This window comes from Salmo salar, chromosome 25 (assembly GCF_965601325.2).
Source record: "Salmo salar chromosome 25, fSalSal1, whole genome shotgun sequence".
NCBI lineage: Eukaryota > Metazoa > Chordata > Actinopteri > Salmoniformes > Salmonidae > Salmo > Salmo salar.
Genome location: NC_138315.1, coordinates 8,601,896 through 8,624,002, shown reverse-complemented (window position 1 = coordinate 8,624,002; position 22,107 = coordinate 8,601,896). Strand labels below are relative to the sequence as shown.

The window sequence follows — 22,107 nt, the reverse complement described above, 5'->3', positions numbered from 1 at the left end:
GAAGCGGGTCACGGAAGTGGATGGTGTACTAGTTCACTCCAAATTTAAAGGTTGTCAGGCATTTTCAATTGTTAGGTTCTCCACCAGCAGTAATGAATGAAATAGTATCATCTTTTAAGTGGTACAGGGACCACAGATATCAATTTACCTCTGTAACGCCAGATCAAAAAGTGGTTTGATTTTTCCACACAATTATCATATCTCTCTGTCTAAAAATTGTCTGTACAACAGTTATTCGGCTCCGCCTCGATTAGACCAAACCACATAAGCTTTCTGTAGGCCTACACCTCATTTACTTTTGTAGGGAGGCAAAACATTTTTGTGTCTATTGAACTGGGTTTATTTATATACATTTACATTTACATTTAAGTCATTTAGCGGACGCTCTTATCCAGAGCGACTTACAAATTGGTGCATTCACCTTATAATATCCAGTGGAACATAGTTGTAAAATGAAGATGTATGCTTGTCAATTAATAGAACAGTGCTTTAACAATATTCTTACATTTTTTCAGAGGAGACATTTTCATTGTTTTGAATTACTCATTAGTAACAAATAAAGTTCTTTAATTATGGATATTTTTATAAAAATCAAATTTTTGACAAAACTTTAACTTCACTGGAACTTATACAATGGATGTTAAAAGCTTTAATCATTTGTACTGTACAATCATAACAATGAATCCAAATTAAATCATTTTAAAAGGCGCATAAACATAGATCTCCCTCGCACACTGCATGCTGTTTATGGTTAAAGGAGCAAGTACCATGAAGATATAAACTAAACTAAGGAATCTATTTGATTGGATGTGCTTTTCTAAAACATTAAATTTGCCATGCTTTGAAATCACCAACATTGCACGAAACCAGTGCAACTAACATTAGGCAGAAGAGGCAATTGCCTCAGGCCTCACATCATCAAGGGGCCTTGTGAGCTGGGCATAATTTAAACAAAAATTATACTCGTAAAAAATTTAATAATCTCTCTGCTTGAGAGTGCTCCGCCTGAGGCCTTTCATTGAAATTAAGCTGCAGCAATTAGGCACTTTCAGAGTGGGGCAGAAAAAAAGAAAAAGAAAGAAAGTACATTTCATTTGACCAGAAAAATTACATAAGTTAATGCATTTCTTTAGTAAAAAGACAGGTGCTAATGATTATACTACCATCGTCGTCGAGGCAAAAGACATGTATGTGTAGCTCATGTACTGTATGTGATGCTATCTGGCCAAAAATATTATGGCTCGTCATACTATTTTTGGCCAGACAGCACCAGATACATGGGCTACATATAGTAATACAGAGGGGCGCTGTTTTGCTCACTCGGATACTTTCTCCTGTGAGATAGATTTAGCCACTTGCAAATTGAAGGAAAGTTGGCGGGTGCACAGTACACTGTCTGGATGCAGGAATTATTTTGGATGAATTATCACGCACTGAGAAGGTGATCAAAATAAAATAAATCTAGTTGCTGGATTTCTGCAATAAAAGCTTTTATTTCATATTAAGTTTTAGAGAAAAGTGTTGACACCTGGCTTTGTAGTTTTTCATTGAAACAACGTCAACAGACGACATTACGGTACCCATCTGTCGCTTCTGTAAACTCTACTGAATTTAAAGCTGACCTGGGTTCATATTACATAGATTTATTGTAGTGACAGACAGAAGGATATTGACCTGGAATATTACTGTGTTGGCCATGTTTGAATATGCTAACACAGTGTTTGGGTTGGGTTGCGTTGTCTGGGTTCTGTCTAGGTTGCCATGGGGTTCTCATGGGGTCACTATGCACAGTTTTTCATGTGTTGCATAACACAAGGGAATATGTAAATGTCATTTTCCACCTGAAATTTCTCAAACATACCATTACGTTTCATGGAGGTAAGCTTTCTGTCATGGTGTTTATAGTGTTGGTGAGGTGTGGTTTGAGTTGTCACGTAGCTATAAATATGTTAAAGGGTATAATCCCCTCACACAAAAGTGACAGGAAACAATTGTGTTGATTATATCTATGCTGCATGGCACCCTAAGGTGGTGTGGGTGGACGTGAAGTTGCTTTACAGTACCTGGTGTAGTGTTGTTGGATTGACCCCATCTGGCGATGTGCCTGCTGAGTCTTGTCCCTCTCCTCTCTTTCTACACCCAGATGTTGTTTGTTCTCCAGCTAGGCTGATGGATCACTCAGGCTGTAAGAAGAATGAATACCGGTTGTAACATAAATAAATATAATATTTTTCTGTTAATCTTGCATGATATCATAATCCTTTGTCTATGCAAAGATAGTAGGTTACATCCCTTCACCTTATTCACCAACATAAGGACAAAGCAAATTGGCATGTTACTTGTGAAAACCTCAAAGAAATATGTGTTATAACCCCATAGTTGACAGGTTACAGGTCTGACTACATCCCAATGACATTTGGGAAAATACTTAGGGTGAACTGCAGTTGTGGCGATATGAAAAAATCTGAGTTGTAGCCTGCCACCTACAGTGCCTTCAGAAATTATTCACACTAGTGGTGCGCGGTTCAGCAGTTTGTTCACCCGCAGCTACCTGCAATTGCTAATAACCCGTCCGCAACCACCCGACTATAAGTGATAAAGTGAAAATCTGAGGCCAGCACACAACTCTAACCCGCAAGTATAGTGTTCCCTTTTTTTCTCTTGAACATGTTTTTCTTCAACATTTAGGCTATTCCTTTATTTATTGAATATTTAGGCCTATTGAACAGTAGCCTATGTGATGATGCGAGCTCTCTTCTGCTCGCTCATCATGGCGAACCACCGTTCTCCATTCCACATGCTGCCAAGTAGCCTACAAACATTTCCATTTATATAAACTGCATTACTGCCATTGCAACTTATGAGTGCACCATTTGTTTGTGCTGTTAGAGGTAACAAACTCAATCCCTATTTCATTTGTTTATAAAAGAATGTGCTTCATTTTATGAGTTTTATTCATTGTAGGCTAATAGGCTAACTGTTGGTTTGAGAGATTTGTGGGTGTTGGGCGTGCGGTGTTGATAGTGCACGCCACACCTCTCTGTAGGCTATTTCACTCTATCATTGCATTGGTTAGTCAATTGGGATTCATACTATATTCTGACAATTATCCATTGTTTTGCTCAACCAGTAACGCAATTATGGTTTAAGTTTACTGTGGTGACGACTGTATAGAGAGGCACTCCAGACGACCTCAATGGCTAAGTTCCTTGGGGTCACATTTCAAGAAAACATGTCCTGGAGTGCCCACATAGAGTGCCTGGAGAAGAAGGGAAGGAAGCGCCTGAACCACCTGAGGGTATTCTGCAGAAGAAAAGTAGGAGCTACGCCAGGAACAGCCATCAGTGTATCAGAGCTATCAGAGTGTTCCAGAGCTGCATCCGGCCTTTTGAGTATGCTACACCAGTCTGGTGTAGCGTGGGGAGGTCTCATGTCAGAAAACTTCAGATCATTCAAAACCTTGCCATTAAGATGGCATACAGACTCCCCACGTTTGTTGGCTACAGCCTGAATTTAAAAATGATACAATTGAGATTTCCTGTCATTGGCCTACACACAATACCCCATATTGTCAAAGTGTAAATATTTATATATGTATTTTGTTACATTTTAAGTAATTAAAAATAAAAGTAAATATTCAACCCTTTTGATATGGCAAAAAAATAAGTTCAGTAGTAAACATTTGCTTAAAAAGTCACATAATAAGTTGCATGGACTCTGTGTGAAATAATAGTGTTTAACATGATTTTTGAATGACTATCTCCTCTCAGTCTGTGCTAGCGAAACAGTCCTTTAGCTTAACATCCACTTAATTGGACCACTTCCGTGTTGAGTGTGTCACTGGTACTTCCTGTTTGAGCATGAATCAGGAGGATAGAGTCATGGTCAGATTTGCCAAAGGAAGGGCGAGGGAGAGCCTTGTATGCATTTCTGTGTGTGGAGTAAAGGTGATCAAGAGTTTTGCCGCCTTTAGTTGCTCAGGTGATATGCTGGTTTCTCTGCATTCAAATCCCCAGCCACGAGAAGCGTCGCCTCTGGATGTGTATTCTCTTGTTCGCGTATGGCCCTATACAGCTCATTGAGTGCGGTCTTAGTGCCAGCATCAGTTTGTGGTGGTAAATAGACAACTATGAAAATTATAAATGAAAACTCTCCTGGTAAATAGTATAGTCTGCAGCTTATCATGAGGTATTCTAACTCAGAGGAGACTTCATTAACATTAGAGATCACGCACCAGCTGTGAACAAAGAGACATACCTCTCCCCCTCACCTTACCTGAGGCTGCCGTCCGGTCTAGATGATGTATGGAAAAGCCAGCGAGATGTATATTATCCATGTCCTTGTTCAGCTACGTCTCCGAGAAACAAAGAATATTACAGTTCTTCAGTTCCCGTCGATAGTAGAGTCTCGAGCGGAGCTCGTCCAGTTTGTTCTCTAGTGATTTTACATTCGCCAATAGGATGGAGGGTAGAGGCGGTTTATTTGCTAGCCAGCGTAGTCTCTTGCACCGTCGCTTCGTCTTTTGAGTCCCAGGGATTAGGGCCTGATCGGGAGTAAGCAGAACGTCCAGAGCTGCTGACTCGTTGAAATTGTCATCCAAATTGAGGTTAGTGACCGCTGTTCTGATGTCCAGAAGCATGTTTTCGGTCATAGGAAATAATGGCGAAGACATTATATAGAGATCAGCGAGGGAAAAAAACACACAAAATAGCAGAATTGGTCAGGAGCCCCTAAAATGTCTGGTATCCACTGCAGCGCCATCTCACCCCAAAAATATTGGCATTAAATTGTTGGTTCATTGACTCTATTTTTTTTAATAATATTTCTCATAGTCATTGATAATATTTTCCATAGTCAGAGATAGGGAATATTTTCCTTAATCTGACCAGAATTGTTATTGTAAAGCTATGCCTTCAAAACAAACGAGTCACGTGTAACTCAGCCTTGAGTGTCCCAGACAATGTCAAGTCGGCGATATTATGTATGAGCTTAGTTCAGTAAAATGTTGGTTCATTGACTCATTCAACAATCTTTTCTATAGTCAAAGACATGGTCTTTTTCCTAAAACTTGTATGCAATTTAGAGTGGTGCAATTATTTGTAGGACAGAAACATGTTTTTACTTGTAGATACATATTCATCATCATTAGTCTTATATTCTCAGCATATTTCTCCTTCAAAATAACCATATTAATCTCTCCAGCAGTATCATCCCAAACATTTACATTCTAACTACAAATGTGCAAGACATCAATTTGAATGGCAGTTTTCGTCATATTTGTCTGCTTCTGGGTTGCGGAGACTAGGTGCCTGGCAGTATTGACTATAACCTGGGTCATTACTTCCATCTAGTGGTGAACACAATCAGTTACTAGAGGGAAATAAGGTATGGAGTCGCGACATCAAGCTCCATGTCACGTGACATTTGATTTAATCCCAGCATGTATTTATTTTTCTAGTAGCATTTAGTCACTACATTTATGTCACTCTTATGGATATTCTGTGTATGGGCATTATGCATACAAAAGGAGACATTACTATTCTTAAATATATACGCTGTGGAAAATACTCCATACTCCAGGTTATTAAACAGATCTCATGTATGAGCATTATGTAACAGTCTGCCTCATGTAACATTATCCATGTTCTCTTTATTACGTCCTGCAGATGGAGCTCTCAGGCCAAGAGCATGATTCTTTGATATACAGTTAAAAATAATCTGGGATTTACTTTTGTACGCATTGGTTGATAAATAGCATGATCTGCACACATTTTATTAATATCAAAATCTTTTCATTAAATTCAGTGTAATATTCCATCATAGTATAATGCTAACAATGCCATCATTTTAAAGCTTGTGGATTTTGGATCCATGGAGATGGTTCATAATCTCAAAATGTCAAAGCCTTTCTAAAAGAGCAGTTTGCCGAGCTCAAAATCTGCTAATTAATAACAATGAATAAAGAAATGCATTTCAAGAACAAAGCTATATCTGCAATATCTATCAAAGGGACTGTGAAAGTGCAGAGGCTACAGTAGCATACACAGGCAAAATAAAAGGCAGATCTGTGATCTACGAGAGTTCACTGAATTAGTAGGATCTGCTGGAACTCAGGACAAGTGACCTAGATCAGGAGTGTCACACTAGCATGTTAGAGGGCTCTGCGAGAGCTGCTGTGCTGGGGTTTGTTCTGTATTTAATTACATTACCAAGCCAAATGATTCACCCATTGTTGGGGTTTACTGTGAGGACAAACATGATAGGCCCTCATATGCTCAGATAAACACAACATCGATGGTGACCGGGGTAAAACATAAAATTGTTACCATAGTGGATTAATAGTTCCTAACGATCGTCACAAATTGATCCTCTGACAATTGAACATATAAGAGTAAGATGCTGTCAAATCTTCAGTTTATATGTGTGCAATACTTAAATGTGTGCAAATCCACATGTGCAAACATTTATACCACAATCCTGAATTGAGCCCATGGTGTGAGAACAATTGAGGGTGGGCCCACAGTCATTCCATTGCTGTCTTGTCAGCAGCAGGCAGCAGTACACTGTATGTGTGCTTATTTGGAAAAACTTAGGACAGAAAAGTAAACACTGTCATTAAATGTCTTCCTCTGGGTGGAGGGTAAATTGGTATAATTGAGGAAGCTCTCCTCTTCCTCTCGCATTGATGTTTTGAATGTTTTGAATGAATTAGGGTAAGGCCTTGGGACCTTAACATTCAAATATTTCTTCAGTAACTCACATCCTGCAGCAACCCAGAAAACTTGATAATTTGACATAACTTGTACAGTGTACTGTTCTGTTTAATTCCGGAACCCTGAACCAACCATTTCCCCTCCACATCTCAGATTCAGCAGTAGTACCGACAGACATTTAACATACATTATGTTAAAAGACTATGTGGATTCTTTAGTAAAATTGTGTATAGGGCAGGGCGATATATCGAATTTTACAACGGGTGGTTCTAATCCTGAATGCTGATTGGTTAAAACTGCATTCCAGCCGGTTTCTACTCCACAAGTTACCACCGGCTAAATCTATGACGTTAAAATGCCTATTTAATCTGTTCCATCTGACTGCGCAATCCACTTTCTCATCAGCCATGCCAGGAAATGTACATACTTGATCTCCACTATAAAAAGCATCTAGACCTCCACTATAAATAGCATCTAGACATTATCTCACATTTCTTTTAGACTAAGATTTAGATTTCAACTGCAGAGATTTGTATAAACCTTGCTGTCTGTCTCTCCAACATTGCAACATTATTTCAATATTCAAATTCGATCTCCAGCTGTCCCATAGTAACGGACGTGATGGGAGTCTGGACGAGACAGACAAGCAGGTTTCTCAGCCAGTCAAAAACATGAATCAGCTGGCATCCTTTTGATGGTTATATACAAAGAAATGTAAATTGAAAAAAGGTCAAACTAAATGACGTGCAGCTAGTTTGCAGGCTTTCTAGCTTCAGTTTGAAGTGATTGTGTTAGCTGTGTTATTGGCTAGCTCCACTGAACAACAGTGTCCTGACGAGTGAGCAAATGTTCTATGTCAGGTGAAATCGCACCTCATTAGCTCATTGTTATGGATGTATCCAAGTAAATGTCACAGCTTAAACAAATGCAAATGGAGCTACTTTGATGTTATTCTGGCTACACTTTTTGACGTGACTGTAAATTAACATTTAAGTCATTTAGCAGACGCTCTTATCCAGAGCGACTTACAGTAGTGAATGCATACATTTCATGCATTTTTTTTTTTTTTTTGTACTGGCCCCCCGTGGGAATCGAACCCACAACCCTGGCGTTGCACACACCATGCTCTACCAACTGAGCCACAGGGCTGTAGTTGGCCAGCTAGCAAGCAAGAGATAGGAACGTTGCTAGCCAGCACTGCAATGGAACGTTTAGAACAAACGACTGGATCGCGTCCATAGATACAGAACAGATAGAACAAATAACCAGCCGGCTTGGGTAGCAACCCTAAATTTGTGTCGGGACTTTAACTTGTGGAAGGATGAAATAGTATGAATAAATTAATCAAAATACAGTTTTTAATGAAAATATATCAATCATTATTTAAATATGTTTGTAACCTGTTGTATAAAAGTGATAATGTTCTCAGTACATCACGCAGACAGGAATAAATAACTCTCCGGGAAGAAGAAAGGCAGGGGTGTATGTTCCATGATTAACTAGTCATGGTGTGATTGTCATAACATACAGACACTCAAGTCCTTTTGTTCACCCGACCTAGAATACCTCACAATCAAATGCCGACCGTATTACCTCCTACGAGTATTCTCTTTGGTTACAGTCACAGCCGTGTATATTCCCCCTTAAGCCGATACCACGACGGCCCTCAAAGAACTATACTGGACTTTATGCAAACTGGAAAGCACATATCCTGAGGCCGCATTTATTGTAGCTGGGGATTTTAACAAAGCAAATTTCAGGAAAACGCTACCGAAGTTCTACCAACACATTGACTTTAGTACTCACGCTGGAAAAACATTGGACCACCGAAATGCCTACAAGGCACTCTCCCGCCCACCCTTCAGCAGATCTGATCATGACTTTTTCTCCTCTCTTCCTATAGGCAGAAACTCAAACAGGAAGTACCCGTGCTAAGTTCTATTCAACGCTGGTCTGACCAATCGGAATCCATGCTTCAAGATTGTTTTGATCACGCGGACTGGGATATGTTTCCCGTAGCTTCTGAGAATAAAATTGACGAATACACGGACACAGTGACTGATTTCATCAGGAAGTGTATAGGAGAAGTTGTATTAAAACCTACCCAAAACAGAAACTGTGGATAGATGGCAAGGTGACTGGGAATGTAGCCGAATACAAACAGTGTAGTTATTCCCACCATAAGGCAATCAAACAGGCAAAATGTCAGAGACAAAGTGGAGTCACAATTCAACAGCTCAGACACAAGACTTATGTGGCAGGGTCTACAGACAATCACAGACTACAAAGGGAAAACCAGCCACATCGCGGACACCGACATCTTGCTTCCGGACAAGCTAAACACCTTATTTGCACGCTTTGAGGATAAGACAGTGCCACCGACACAGCCCACTACCAAGGACTGTGGGCTCTCCTTCTCCATGGCCGACGTGAGTAAGACATTTAAGCGTGTTAACTCTCAAAAGGCTGCCGGCCCAGGCGTCATCCCTAGCCGCGTCCTCAGAGCATGCACAGGCCAGCTGGCTGGAGAGTTTACGGACATATTCAATCTCTCCCTATCCCAGTCTGCTGTCTCCACTTGCTTCAAGATGTCCACCATTGTTCCTGTACCCAAGAAAGCAAAGGTAACTGAACTAAATGACCATCGCCCTGTAGCACTCTCTTCTGTCATCATGAAGTGCTTTGAGAGGCTAGTTAAGGATCATATCACGTCTACCTTACCTGACACCTAGAGCCTAGACCCACTTAAATTTGCTTACCGCCCCAATTGATCCACAGACGATTCAATCGCCATCGCACTGCACACTGCCCTATCCCATCTGGACATCAGGAATACGAATGCTGTGCATTGACTATAGCACAGCATTCAACTCCATAGCACCCTCCAAGCTCATCATTAAGCTCGGAACCCTGGGTCTGAACCCCGCCCTGTGCAACTGGGTCCTGGACTTCCTGATGGGCCGCCCCAGGTGGTGAAGATAGGAAACAACACCTCCACTTCGCTGATCCTCAACACAGGGGCCCCACAACACCCGTGCCAATATATCCTCCAAACACAGGCTTCTCTGGCATTACCACTTAAATAGACACCGGCTGGAATGTGGTTCAAACCAATCAGCATTCAGGATTAGAATCTAAGTATTCAGGAATTATTTGTTATTTTTTGGTTTTATGGGCGTTTATGGCCGCTTGTTCTCATGTTGTATTTTTGGTCTCGTCTCCATTGCTCCTCTGTGCTATGTCCACCTTCCCATTTACACCAGAGATCTGTATATAATGATGAGATTCTAGTCTCCTCCCTAGCAATGAGAATCGTTGTCCCAGAAGCGGGAAGGTAGGTGACAAGCTTAGGTCAATGTGTTTTTATGGGCTTATAAAATAAGGCCAATGTGTTTTTATGGGCTTATTTTGGACAGATTTTAGCAAGAGTGAAACCTCTCGCTTTGCCTCTTCCACTATGGTTTACACACACACCAAGCCCCTCTCCCTGCCTCTCTCGCCAACAAAGTTGAGAGAGATCACATCTTCCTCTCTGACAAGAGGTTTCAACTAGCTATTTGCATTTGAGGTTTGGTCCAACAGAATCGGCCATATGGACACCAAAACACATTGAGACATTATTTTACTGTGATAGAGACGTTTTTACAACAATACCATTTTTATGTCTCAAAAATTATAATTAAATAAAGGTTAAATTAAAAAATAATACTAATAATAATTGCACTTAGAGCATACACTACTAAAACAAGAGTAGCCTGTCAATGAATATTGATTATGGAAAATCAATACTCAGTTTGTTCGCGCGGCATATTTGTATCACGTACTGTTAGCAGCCTTTTAGCCAAAGACTGTCATACTCATGACAGTGCTTATCAGGGCCGGGCATGATATTGTACGAGTTGATTCGGGTTGGGCCGGCCCACGCTTATGGTTTGCACAACATTGTAACCTACTGTATGTTAGAGACCAACGGCTGGCCGTGGCTGTGTGAGAAGCGTGCCTGTGTCTCGCAGAACTGGAACAAGATTCACTTTCGATGATCTCTCTCCCTCTCTCTACTCTGATAGACATGAATTAGCCTGCAACTCTTGTTATCTCTCCAGCATTGCACTTCATCATTTATTTCCTTATAGAACAAAACAATCTCACACTCAATTCGTGCAAATATGTACAAAAGTGTTTCAGCAGATTGTGCTTTTTTGTGTATGAACATACACACATTCTTGTTCGACTTAATTCGTAGGAAAAGACACCAATATTTGTGCAACCTCATTCACAGTGAAATACATATTTTGGGGGCAAATTTCGGAACAATCTTTTGAAAGTTATTGGTGCAATGCATTTTGGACAATGGTGTTCTACACTGCCTTTTTTTTGTGTCCCACATGTATTTATATGAAAAAAGGAACATGTTAATAACCCAATAATGTTAGTCAACCAGGTTGTCACCGATATAATTATAATATTGTATTGACCTGGCTAGATCATAAATGAACAAATGTCCAGACGGAGGATTGCGTTTATGATTTGTTAACCAAACTCAACACAGGCTACTGTTTGGCCGTAGCCCACGCCAAATAAACCAAGGAAAACAGTATCAAACAACGGTGACTCATCTCTTGTTAAGACCAGACGTAAGGAGAGAGAACAATGGCTAAGCATGGTCTTAAACTTGCGGTGCTCCACCCCCCTTCCAAACCCCAGGGTTCTCGGGCCGACTCCTTTCTTTGTGTATTACAATGATGTCGCTCTTGCTGCTGGTCTGATCCACCTCTACGCAGACAACACCATTCTGTATACATCTGGCCCTTCTTTGGACACTGTGCTAACACACCTCCAAACGAGCTTCAATGCCATACAACACTCCTTCAGTGGCCTCCAACTACTTTTAAATGCTAGTAAAACTATGTGCATGCTCTTCAACCGATTGCTGCCCGCACCCTCCCGCCCGTCCAGCATCACTACTCAGGACGGTTCTGACTTAGAATATGTATACCTCTTTAAGGAATACCTAGGATAGGATAAAGTAATCCTTCTAACCCCCCCCCCCTTAAAAGATTTAGATGCACTATTGTAAAGTGGTTGTTCCACTGGATATCATAAGGTGAATGCACCAATTTGTAAGTCGCTCTGGATAAGAGCGTCTGCTAAATGACTTAAATGTAATGTAATGTAAATGTAAATATGTGGACAACTACAAATACCTAGGTGTCTGGTTAGACTGTAAACTCTCCTCCAAGACTTTAGCATCTCCAATCCAAAATTAAATCTAGAATATGCTTCCTATTTCGCAACAAAGCCTCCTTCACGCATGCTGCCAAAAATACCCTCGTAAAACTGACTATCCTACCGATCCTTGACTTCGGCAATGTCATTTACAAAATAGCCTCCAACACTCTACTCAGCAAACTGGATGTAGTCTATCACAGTGCCATCCATTTTGTCACCAAAGCCCCATATACTACCCACCACTGCGACCTGTATGCTCTCGTTGGCTGGCCCTCACTACATATTCTTCTCAAAACCCACTGGCTCCAGGTCATCTATAAGTCTTTGCTTGGTAAAGTCCTGGCTTATCTCAGCTCACTGGTCACCATAGCGACACCCACCCGTAGCACGCGATCCAGCAGGTATATTTCACTGGTCATCCCCAAAGCCAACACTTCCTTTGGCCGCCTTTCCTTCCAGTTCTCTGCTGCCAATGACTGGAATGAATTGCAAACATCTCTAAAGCTGGAGTCTTATATCTCCCTCTCTAATGTTAAGCATCAGCTGTCAGAGCAGCTTACCGATCACTGTACCTGTACAAAGCCAATCTGTAAATAGCACACCCAACTACCTCGTCCCATATTATTACTTACCCTCTTGCTCTTTTGCACCCCAGTATCTCTAATCGCACATCATCATCTACACATCTATCAGTCCAGTATCAATGCTAAATTGTAATTATTTTCGCCTCTATGGCCAATTTATTGCCTACCACCCTACTCTTCTACATTTGCACACACTGTACATAGATCTTTCTATTTTTATTTTCTTTTGTCTTATTGACTGTACGTTTGTTTATGTGTAACTCTGTGTTGTTGTTTTTGTCGCACTGCTTTGCTTTATCTTGGCCAGGTCGCAGTTGTAAATGAGAACTTGTTCTCAACTGGCCTACCTGGTTAAATAAAGGTGAAATAAAAATAAATAAAAACATGTTGGACCCCGCGAACGCTGGGTACTGGTAAGTGCAACACAACAAACGAACAGCATAACTCATAACACACAGCTGTATTTGAGGGTTGCTACAATATCATAGTAGCCTCACGTTTTATTTATTATTGTCACGTCCTGACCATAGAGTGCTCTTATTTTCTATGGTAGAGTAGGTCAGGGTGTGACTGTTTTTTTTAATCTAGTTAAATTTTTCTATGTTGTGTTCTAGTTTCTTTTTTCTATGTTGGGGTTTTTGTATGATTCCCAATTAGAGGCAGCTGGTCATCGTTGCCTCTAATTGGGGATCATATTTAAGTAGTTGTTTTTCCCACTTGTGTTTGTGGGAGATTATTTTTGAGTTAGTGCATGTTGCACCTCTGTCGTCATGGTTTATGTTTTGTTTATAGTTTATTGTTTGTCTTGCAAAGTTTCACATTCAAATAAAAGATGTGGAACGATATTCACGCTGCGCCTTGGTCCGTTCCTACACACAATCATGACAATTATTAATGTCAATGCTGTTTTCTATGCTTGTTTTCACTTAATACTTTGGGATACTGGTGCTATATCAGAGATTTGCCAGATTGGGAAAAAAAGCTATATTGTCAGGTTTGTTTGTGGTGTTGAGGAAGGTATTTGATTGGGGAATCGGGATACATTTTCATGATGGGAAATTAATTAAATAATAAATGTGGGGAAACAGAAGACCTGCAAAATAAATCTGTTTGGTTTAAATTCCCCTAGTGCTACATGGTATTTGCAATTATAACGAGTCTGGACAATGATCAATTAAGCCATATCAATGCAGTTAAACAGGTTAATGTCAAATAATGAATTATGTTGGCTTACACTAACGGCACTTCCAAGGCCATTTCATGATGATTATTATGGTCGTGTCTATCATTCACTTTCTTCCACTACATTGTTGGCAGCGTTGGGATCACGTCCAGCTCAGGTCTAGTTATGTGATCTATTGGTGGGAAGCATTCTGTTTTTCAACATTGAGTTGGGTGTAATTACATTGATATATCTAGTGAACGATGGATAAGCAACAATAGGCATGACGGATAGAAGTAGTCACTACAGGTATGATGAAGCCTTACATCAAAGTTGCCTGAAGTGGAATGGAAAGTGCTTTGCCCTGACCAGTTATCCAGAAGAAAATCCTGTGTGACTAGACATTTACATGAGTTAACTTACCAGTATGGACCAAAAACAAACACATTATACACATTTATTAACAACCTGTTTAAAGTGTTATTACAACCATGGTGTTCTTTTGTTACTGAAGTTTATATATCAAATAACCAATATATAAGTTTATATATCAAATAACCAATGCTAGTGTAGCCTAGTGGTTAGAGCATTGGGCTAGTAACCAAAAGGTTGCAAGTTCAAATCCCCGAGCTGACAAGGTACAAATTTGTTGTTCTGCCCCTGAACAAGGCAGTTAACCCACTGTTCCTAGGCTGTCATTGTAAATAAGAATTTGTTCTTAACTCACTTGCCTAGTTAAATAAAGGTAAAATAAAAAATATGGGTAGACAAATATTGTGTTATTTAGCAAAACACAACTATCCCTTTTTTAGGATGCAAACCAGTAATATGAATCACTGTTGATCCATCCTGTTCTCACCTAATGAGATGGATGCAGGATTTCCTATGGCCTAGAATTGAGGCCTTTCCCAGTCATGAAGGACAAAGCTGGGCCTCTCTTGCTTCTCATTGGCGAAGACTGAACTCAAGTTAGTGGTTTTATGTCAGACTCTCTTATACCCCTATTCCCAAAATCTTATACCCCATAAGAATGTAAATAAACCCATTTTAAGCTGATATAACTTGTATAATTATTACTGGCTGTGAAACCCATATCCGAGCATTTCTCACTGGAAATTGATGCTGACATTGAACATAATTAGTGCTTTCTTCAGTGGAAATGCAGAATATGTATAAAAATGCCAAATACACCAAAATCTAAATCAAACAGAAGTATACGACTGTTTAACCATCTTAATTATTACTGAAACATGCAAACTACAAACATTTAACCAGTTAAAGATAATGAATACATGACAACTAGATACAAATATTTAATAAAAATAATTCATACAAAAGTAAAGAGTTGGATAGAACATGAGTGCAAACAAAGTGAGTGTGTGTATTATGTGTGTAACTGTTTGTGTGTGTGTATTATGGTGTGTATTATAATCTCCCATCATAAAAATGTATCCCCATTCCCCAATCAAATACCTTCGTCGATACCACAAAACACAACAGAAAATCTGTATTTTTTTCTCCAATCTGGCAACATAGCCTTGTATAAAATGCATTATGAAAGAAATGGTGTAATGTACACGAAAAAGTGGTGCCTTGTACTAAATGCGTTATGAAGAAAATTGTGTAATGTAGGCTCCACGAAATATGAAATGAGTTTTGACTCATTTCATACAAATTAAGCAACAAAAAAAGCACACAAAAACGCACAAACTCTGACAGGTGCAGGAATACAAAATAGGGGGGGTTTATTTCACTACCCCAAATAGCGTGCGTCATGAATATGTCGGGGACGAAGCCCAAAACAAACACGTAAAAATGTAACACAGGGCTGTAACCCAAACAAAGAGAGAGTTGTAAACCTCTAATAAATACACGAGACGAAACCCGTAATAACAACACACGGGACGAGACCCGTAATAACAAGTGCACACTAACACTGTATGTAACATGCAAGCCAATACAACAGAGCACAAGTACTCACAAGACCAACGGACATGGAACAATAATCAACAAGGACAATGGGGAACAGAGGGCACGTACATTTGATGTCGGAAGTTTACATAAACTTAGGTTGGAGTCATTAAATCTTGTTTTTCAACCACTCCACAAATGTCTTGGTAACAAACTATAGTTTTGTGCATGACACAAGTAACTTGTCCAACAATTGTTTACAGACAGATTATTTCACTTATAATTCACTGTATCAGAGAGAGAGAGAGAGAGAGAGAGACTTTTAGCACGAGCACATCGGCCATCACCAGCGAGTTAGCTGCGCATCATTGGGTGAGTCAGTGAAACTGGGAAGCATTTTCAGCACTATAATTTCCTCCTCATGTTGTAGCCTACAATATGTGCCTGCAAACATCTAGGCCTAGGCTATTCATGAATTCAAGACAAGGTCATTTTTATTATGGTGCTTTCATGACAACTGGGAACTCTTGAAAAAAACAAGGTCCAATCATGACGTCAGTGATCTTCAGGTCGAACGTCGGAGCTCTAGAAAGAGGCCTGAGCTCCCGACTTGGAATTCCGAGTTGAATGAGTCCTCAGTTATCTTGAACGCACTGGAGTCAGAAGTCTGAGATTTCCCAGTTGGAGAGTTTTGAACATGGCATTAAAAAATATTATGCCAAAGACTCCAGTCATGTAAAAAGATGTAGAATTGCATGAAATGCATCTTTAAAAGGTCAACATTTTCCCGTACGCTAGGCCTCTAAATATTTTCTCCATATGTGCAACTTCTGTAAGGGCCCCTACTCTACTGCTCTATGCCACTATGAACATGCAATGATATGCATGTAATGCTTTACTATAAAGGTGATTTGTTTTCTCATGCGTTCCGGTACCTCAGAGCTCCCTAGGTCACTACCCTCTCGTGCTCATATTTTGCTCCGGCAACTGATTTACAAATTAAGCACAGGTTATACTAACTGACAAGTCTGGGTCTTATAAATGTGCAATTAGCATAAAGCTTAGGACCATGCCTCAGGACTACCTGGCTTTATGACTCCTTGCTGTCCCCAGTTCACCTGGCCGTGCTGCTGCTCCAGTTCCAACTGTTCTGCCTGCAGCTATGGAACCCTGACCTGTTCACCGGACGTGCTACCTGTCCCAGACTTGCTGTCCCAGACCTGCTGGAACCCTGACCTGTTCACCGGACATGCTACCTGTCCCAGACCTGCTGTTTTCAACTCTCTAGAGACAGCAGGAGCGGTAGAGATACTCTCAAAGATCGGCTATGAAAAAGCCAACTGACACTTACTCTTGTGTTACTGACTTGTTGCACCCTCGACAACTACTATGATTATTATTATTTGACCATGCTGGTCATTTATGAACATTTGAACATCTTGGCCATGTGCTGTTATAATCTCCACCCGGCACAGCCAGAAGAGGACTGGCCACCCCTCATAGCCTGGTTCCTCTCTAGGTTTCTTCCTAGGTTTTGGCCTTTCTAGGGAGTTTTTCCTAGCCACCGTGCTTCTACACCTGCATTGCTTGCTGTTTGGTATTTTAGGCTGGGTTTCTGTACAGCACTTTGAGATATCAGCTGATGTAAGAAGGGCTATATAAATACATTTGATTTGATTTGATATAAGGAATTGGCAACTCGTTCTCATTCTGAGAAATAAGGTAGGCCACTTGATTTCAACATCTTAACAAAGTGGACAGGCTAACATGCTTTTCAAACAGTTGGAGAGAGACAGAATGGTGTGTTCATAACAATTCAACTGTTCAACCTTGTTAGCTAGCAAATAGATCCAAATTGGCTAAACTTGAAATACAAAGGTTAGCTGGCTAATCACTAGCACGTTGGCTTGAGAGATTGTTGATGAGACCTGTGTTAATTTTCTATAGCTTAATGCCTGCTGCAATAAGTTATCATTATAACTGAATGTGCATTATGCATGGTTCTAGTTCAGTTTGTAACAAAAAGACATGAAAGCCAGATCAGTGATTTTGCAAAAGCAGCTTAAACTATTTTGATAAAATAAAATCAGTAATGGGTCTTATGATTGTGGAAGGCTTAAATTTAGCCAAGCTATAACTTCAGAAGCCCTGAATTAATTATTGCTGACTGTTTGAAATGCAGTGTATTTGACCTTTAATTGTACAACAATGCTTATTTAGAGAATAGCCCCCAAAAAATGAGATATATACAGTACCAGTCAAAAGTTTGGACACACCTTGTCATTCCAGGTTGTTTTTTTTGTGACTATTTTCTACATTGTTGAATAATAGTGAAGACATCAAAACTATGAAATAACACATAGAAGCATGTAGTAACTAAAACAGTGTTAAACATCTCAATATAATTCTTCAAAGTAGCCACCCTTTGCCTTGATGACAGCTTTGCACACTCTTGGCATTCTCTCAACCAGCTTCATGAGGTAGTTACCTGGAATGCATTTCAATTAACAGGTAGGCCTTGTTAAAATGTCCTTCCTTCTTAATGCGTTTGAGCCAATCAGGTGTGTATGGCAAGAACAGCTCAAATAAGCAAAGAGAAACGACAGTCCATCATTACTTTAAGACATGAAGGTCTGTCAAAGTTTCTTCAAGTGCAATCGCAAAAATCATCAAAAGCTATGATGAAATGAGGAAGCAAAGGAAGACCCAGAGTTACCTCTGTTGCAGAAGGTAAGTTCATTAGAGTTAACTGCACCTCAGATTGCAGCCCAAATAAATGCTTCACATAGTTCAAGTAACAGACACATCTCAATATCATCTGTTCAGAGGAGACTGCGTGAATCAGGCCTTCATGGTCGAATTGCTGCAAAGAAACCACTACTAAAAGACACCGATAAGAAGAAGAGACTTGCTTGGGCCAAGAAACATGAGCAATGGACATTATATCGGTGGAAATCTGTCCTTTGGTCTGATGAGTCCAGATTTGAGATTTTGGGTTCCAACCGCCGTGTCTTTGTGAGACGCAGAGTAGGTGAACGGATAATCTCTGCATGTGTAGTTCCCACCGTGAAGCATAGAGGAGAAGGTGTGATGGTGTGGGGGTGCTTTGCTGGTGACACTGTCGGGGATTTATTTAGAATTCAAGGCACACTTAACCAGCATGGGTACCAGGACAATGACCCAACACACGTCCAGGCTGTGTAAGGGCTATTTGACCAAGAAGGAAAGTGATAGAGTCCTGCATCAGATGACCTGGCCTCCACAATCACCTGACCTCAACCCAATTGAGATGGTTTGGGATGAGATGGACCACAGAATGAAGGAAAAGCAGCCAACAAGTGCTCAGCATATGTGGGAAATGCTTCAAGACTGTAGGAATAGCATTCCAGGTGAAGCTCGTTGAGAGAATGCCAAGAGTGTGCAAAGCTGTCATCAAGGCAAAGGGTGGCTACTTTGAATAATATAAAATACATTTTGATTTGTTTAACACTTTTTTGATTACTACATGATTTCATATGTGTTATTTCATATTTTGGATGTATTTACTATTATTCTACGATGTAGAAAATAGTAAAAATAAAGAAAAACCCTTGAATGAGTTGGTGTTCAAACTTTTGACTGGTACTGAATCATGAATCGCCCATAAGTTTGAAAAAATGTAGATGTGATTTTTAGGCCGTATTGCACGGCCCTAATTGTGTAACAATTCACTTCTACTCAAAGGGGTGAATCAAGGATGTGCAGTAAGGGCCTGCAGGGTGTTCAAAACAAAAAGTATACAAACATGTTGTTATTAAAACCTCTGATGACGTCAGCTGAAAATGAACTGTCCTTGACATCATATGTAAAGCATTTATTTTAGATAGGTTACAGTACCCCTATAAGCCTGTAAAAGCAGGTCTGGGCTATCTTTGTTCCCAGGCTATTGCTATCTGCAGCACAAACACATGTCTTGCTTATGTAAACTATTATGTAAACACCTTGATTAATAAACTATTTGATTTAATGAAACTAAAATTAATGCATACTACCACAGTCTATTTATGACAGGGAGTATTTATATTGTTCACTGTGTGTATCATATTCTCGTTGCACTTGCCTGGTTGTATCCACAACATCTATCTTAATTACCTCAACCTAAATGTATATAGCATTCTTTCTTGTCCAGACAGTTGATTGTGTGCCTTGATGGACCAATCATGCAAATGTATCTGTGGACAATGACCATCCCCTTGCCCTGAGCCACATCACATCCACTGTTGAGTAAGAGTCCTCTCCTATTCAGGGCTGCTGCTGCTGTTGTTGTTGCCCATTATCTCCCATTTCTATTGGATGAGACAGCCTTCTCATCAGGAAGAAACATGGAGGTATACATCACATAATGCATGCTACGCACTTTTCAAAATTCTGTATTCCCGTTTTGGATCTGTGTGCACACTTGTTTAGATCTAAGAAAGTTGCTCCACCTAAAGTGCACAGCTTGCACGGAAACCCATTAGATTCCGCATTGGAGTCCCGCATTCAAGTTTCAACCGTAATTTACAGTTACCTGGCACAGTGCCATTTTCAATATACCCCTTGGAATCCATATACCTCTTGGGGTTTATACTCCTTTGAGTTTATCCAGTTTATACTCCTTATTACATAAGCACAGTCCATTAACACATCATGGACCTTGCTACTGCTACACAAACCATACCTCACAATTGTCATCTGTCTGTCTGTCAGTCAGTCGCCATGACAATTCTCAGGCCATGCATAACACACCAACAATGTGGTAATTCAGCGCCACACTAAACAGTCTTACATTTCAGCATGACGGTCATTCATTTAAAGCAGCCATCATGGCAACATCTTACCCTGCCAGTGGCTATCCATGAGTAGGGATGTCAGTATAGACAGCACATGGAGGAATCTTCACTGTAGAGCATGCAGTGGTGGTGATCAGTGGGGGTGCAACATAGCACCATCCTTAATGGCCAGATCTCCCTTGAAAAAGAAGTATTTTGATCTCAATGGGACCACCTGGTAAAATAGAGATAAAATAAAATCCAGTCAGGGAACCCAGTCAAGGGCCCATGTTGAAGCTTCAATGAAGAGAAGGCATGGTTTGGTCTTCACGACTTCAACAGCTGTTTAGATCCAGGGAGGAATTACAGGGAAATCCACTGGGAATCTGAGAAAACAAAATCCACTTGAGGTTCATATCCACGGAGATTAAAGGAAAAGGCTCTCGCAAAAATACCATAACCCCATGTGCACAAAATTTCTCTCTCTCTCTTTATGTCGCTCTCTCTCTCTCTCTCTCTCTCTCTCTCTCTCTCTCTCTCTCTCTCTCTCTCTCTCTCTCTAGCCTCTCTCTGCAATAACTCCTTAATCGCTCTATTTCTGTCCTTTTCTCTGATGCTCACTCATACTTCCTCTCTCTCTCTCCCACTCTCTCCCTCTCTCTCTCTCTCTCAGCTGTGTCTCAGTGTTATGCTCAGCCTGTGCCCCGGGGATGTATAACATGTGTTCAGGGTGGGGGTTGGGGTTGGGGACTGCTGACTTCATAGGTGGCATGTTCTGCTTCTGCAAGGCTGGTGAGGATAGCCATCGCATTTTGTACTATTTTAAAGAGAGAGACCATGATAGAGTTCAAAGTTGCCTCCATTGGTACTTCAAAATCGTCATGCTTTACATGAGAATGTAGCAATGCGATATTTGACCAACGGTATACATTTATTTGAATTGACAAAATCTATTAAGTTCAAAGGGAATGTGTGGCTTGTGGGTACTGCCGAGGAAGGTATGCTACACTGTCACGACTGAATTGGTCTCAGTTGTGCCTCTCTTTTTGAAAGGATTAGTCCAATGTCTTCAGTGGAGTAGTATGATTCAATAAAAGATGCACAGATGACTCATTTATCTATGCATTTGACAGGGCAGAGAGAGAGAGAAAAATAGAACTCTGCTCTGGAGTATTATTAATAGTACGTTAGAAACTGACGTAAAGAAACCAGCTCCTTTATGGCTGTATCATGTCATATGACCCTCGGATGATACGCTGCCAGGCAACTCATGTCAAAAGAATCCTATACCGCTTCTATTGAAGAACTAAAATGCATAAAACTCTTAAAACATTTGATAATTACAGTGAAATTGTTTATAGTGAACATTATATTATTAGAGAGAAATGTAAGGGCTATAAAAAAAAGGGCAATAGCATTAACGCCTGATATGATATAATATAGTATCTGCAGCAGGGAGGGGCAACTAAAGTCCTCAGGGGCCGGAGTGGTGTCACACTTTTTCCCCATCCCTAGTGAACACAGCTGATTAAACTAATTGCATTCTAAACTGAAGATCATGATTAGTTGATTATTGGAGTCAGGTGTTAGCTGGGGCTGGGGCTGGGGCAAAAGTGTGACACCAATCAGGTCAACGAAGACTGGAGTTGCACATCCCTGATCTACAGTATATTTATGGTTTGAAAATACAGTAACAGACAACCAATTCCATGTTATCA

General features: G+C 40.3%; 1 protein-coding gene across 1 annotated transcript in view; it reads right to left on the bottom strand.

Annotated features, from left to right (window-relative positions):
* The window catches only part of LOC106586108 (nck-associated protein 5), a 101,951-nt gene extending 81,040 nt beyond the window's left edge, over positions 1-20,911 (bottom strand). Inside the window, exons 1-2 of the mRNA XM_014172977.3 lie at positions 20,459-20,911; positions 2,064-2,183 (exon numbers count right to left, since the gene is read on the bottom strand). Coding sequence (XP_014028452.3) covers positions 2,064-2,092 — 29 coding nt within the window. The 5' untranslated portion in view covers positions 2,093-2,183; positions 20,459-20,911. The remainder of the gene's footprint in view (positions 1-2,063; positions 2,184-20,458) is intronic.
* Between the last annotated feature and the right edge of the window lie 1,196 nt (positions 20,912-22,107).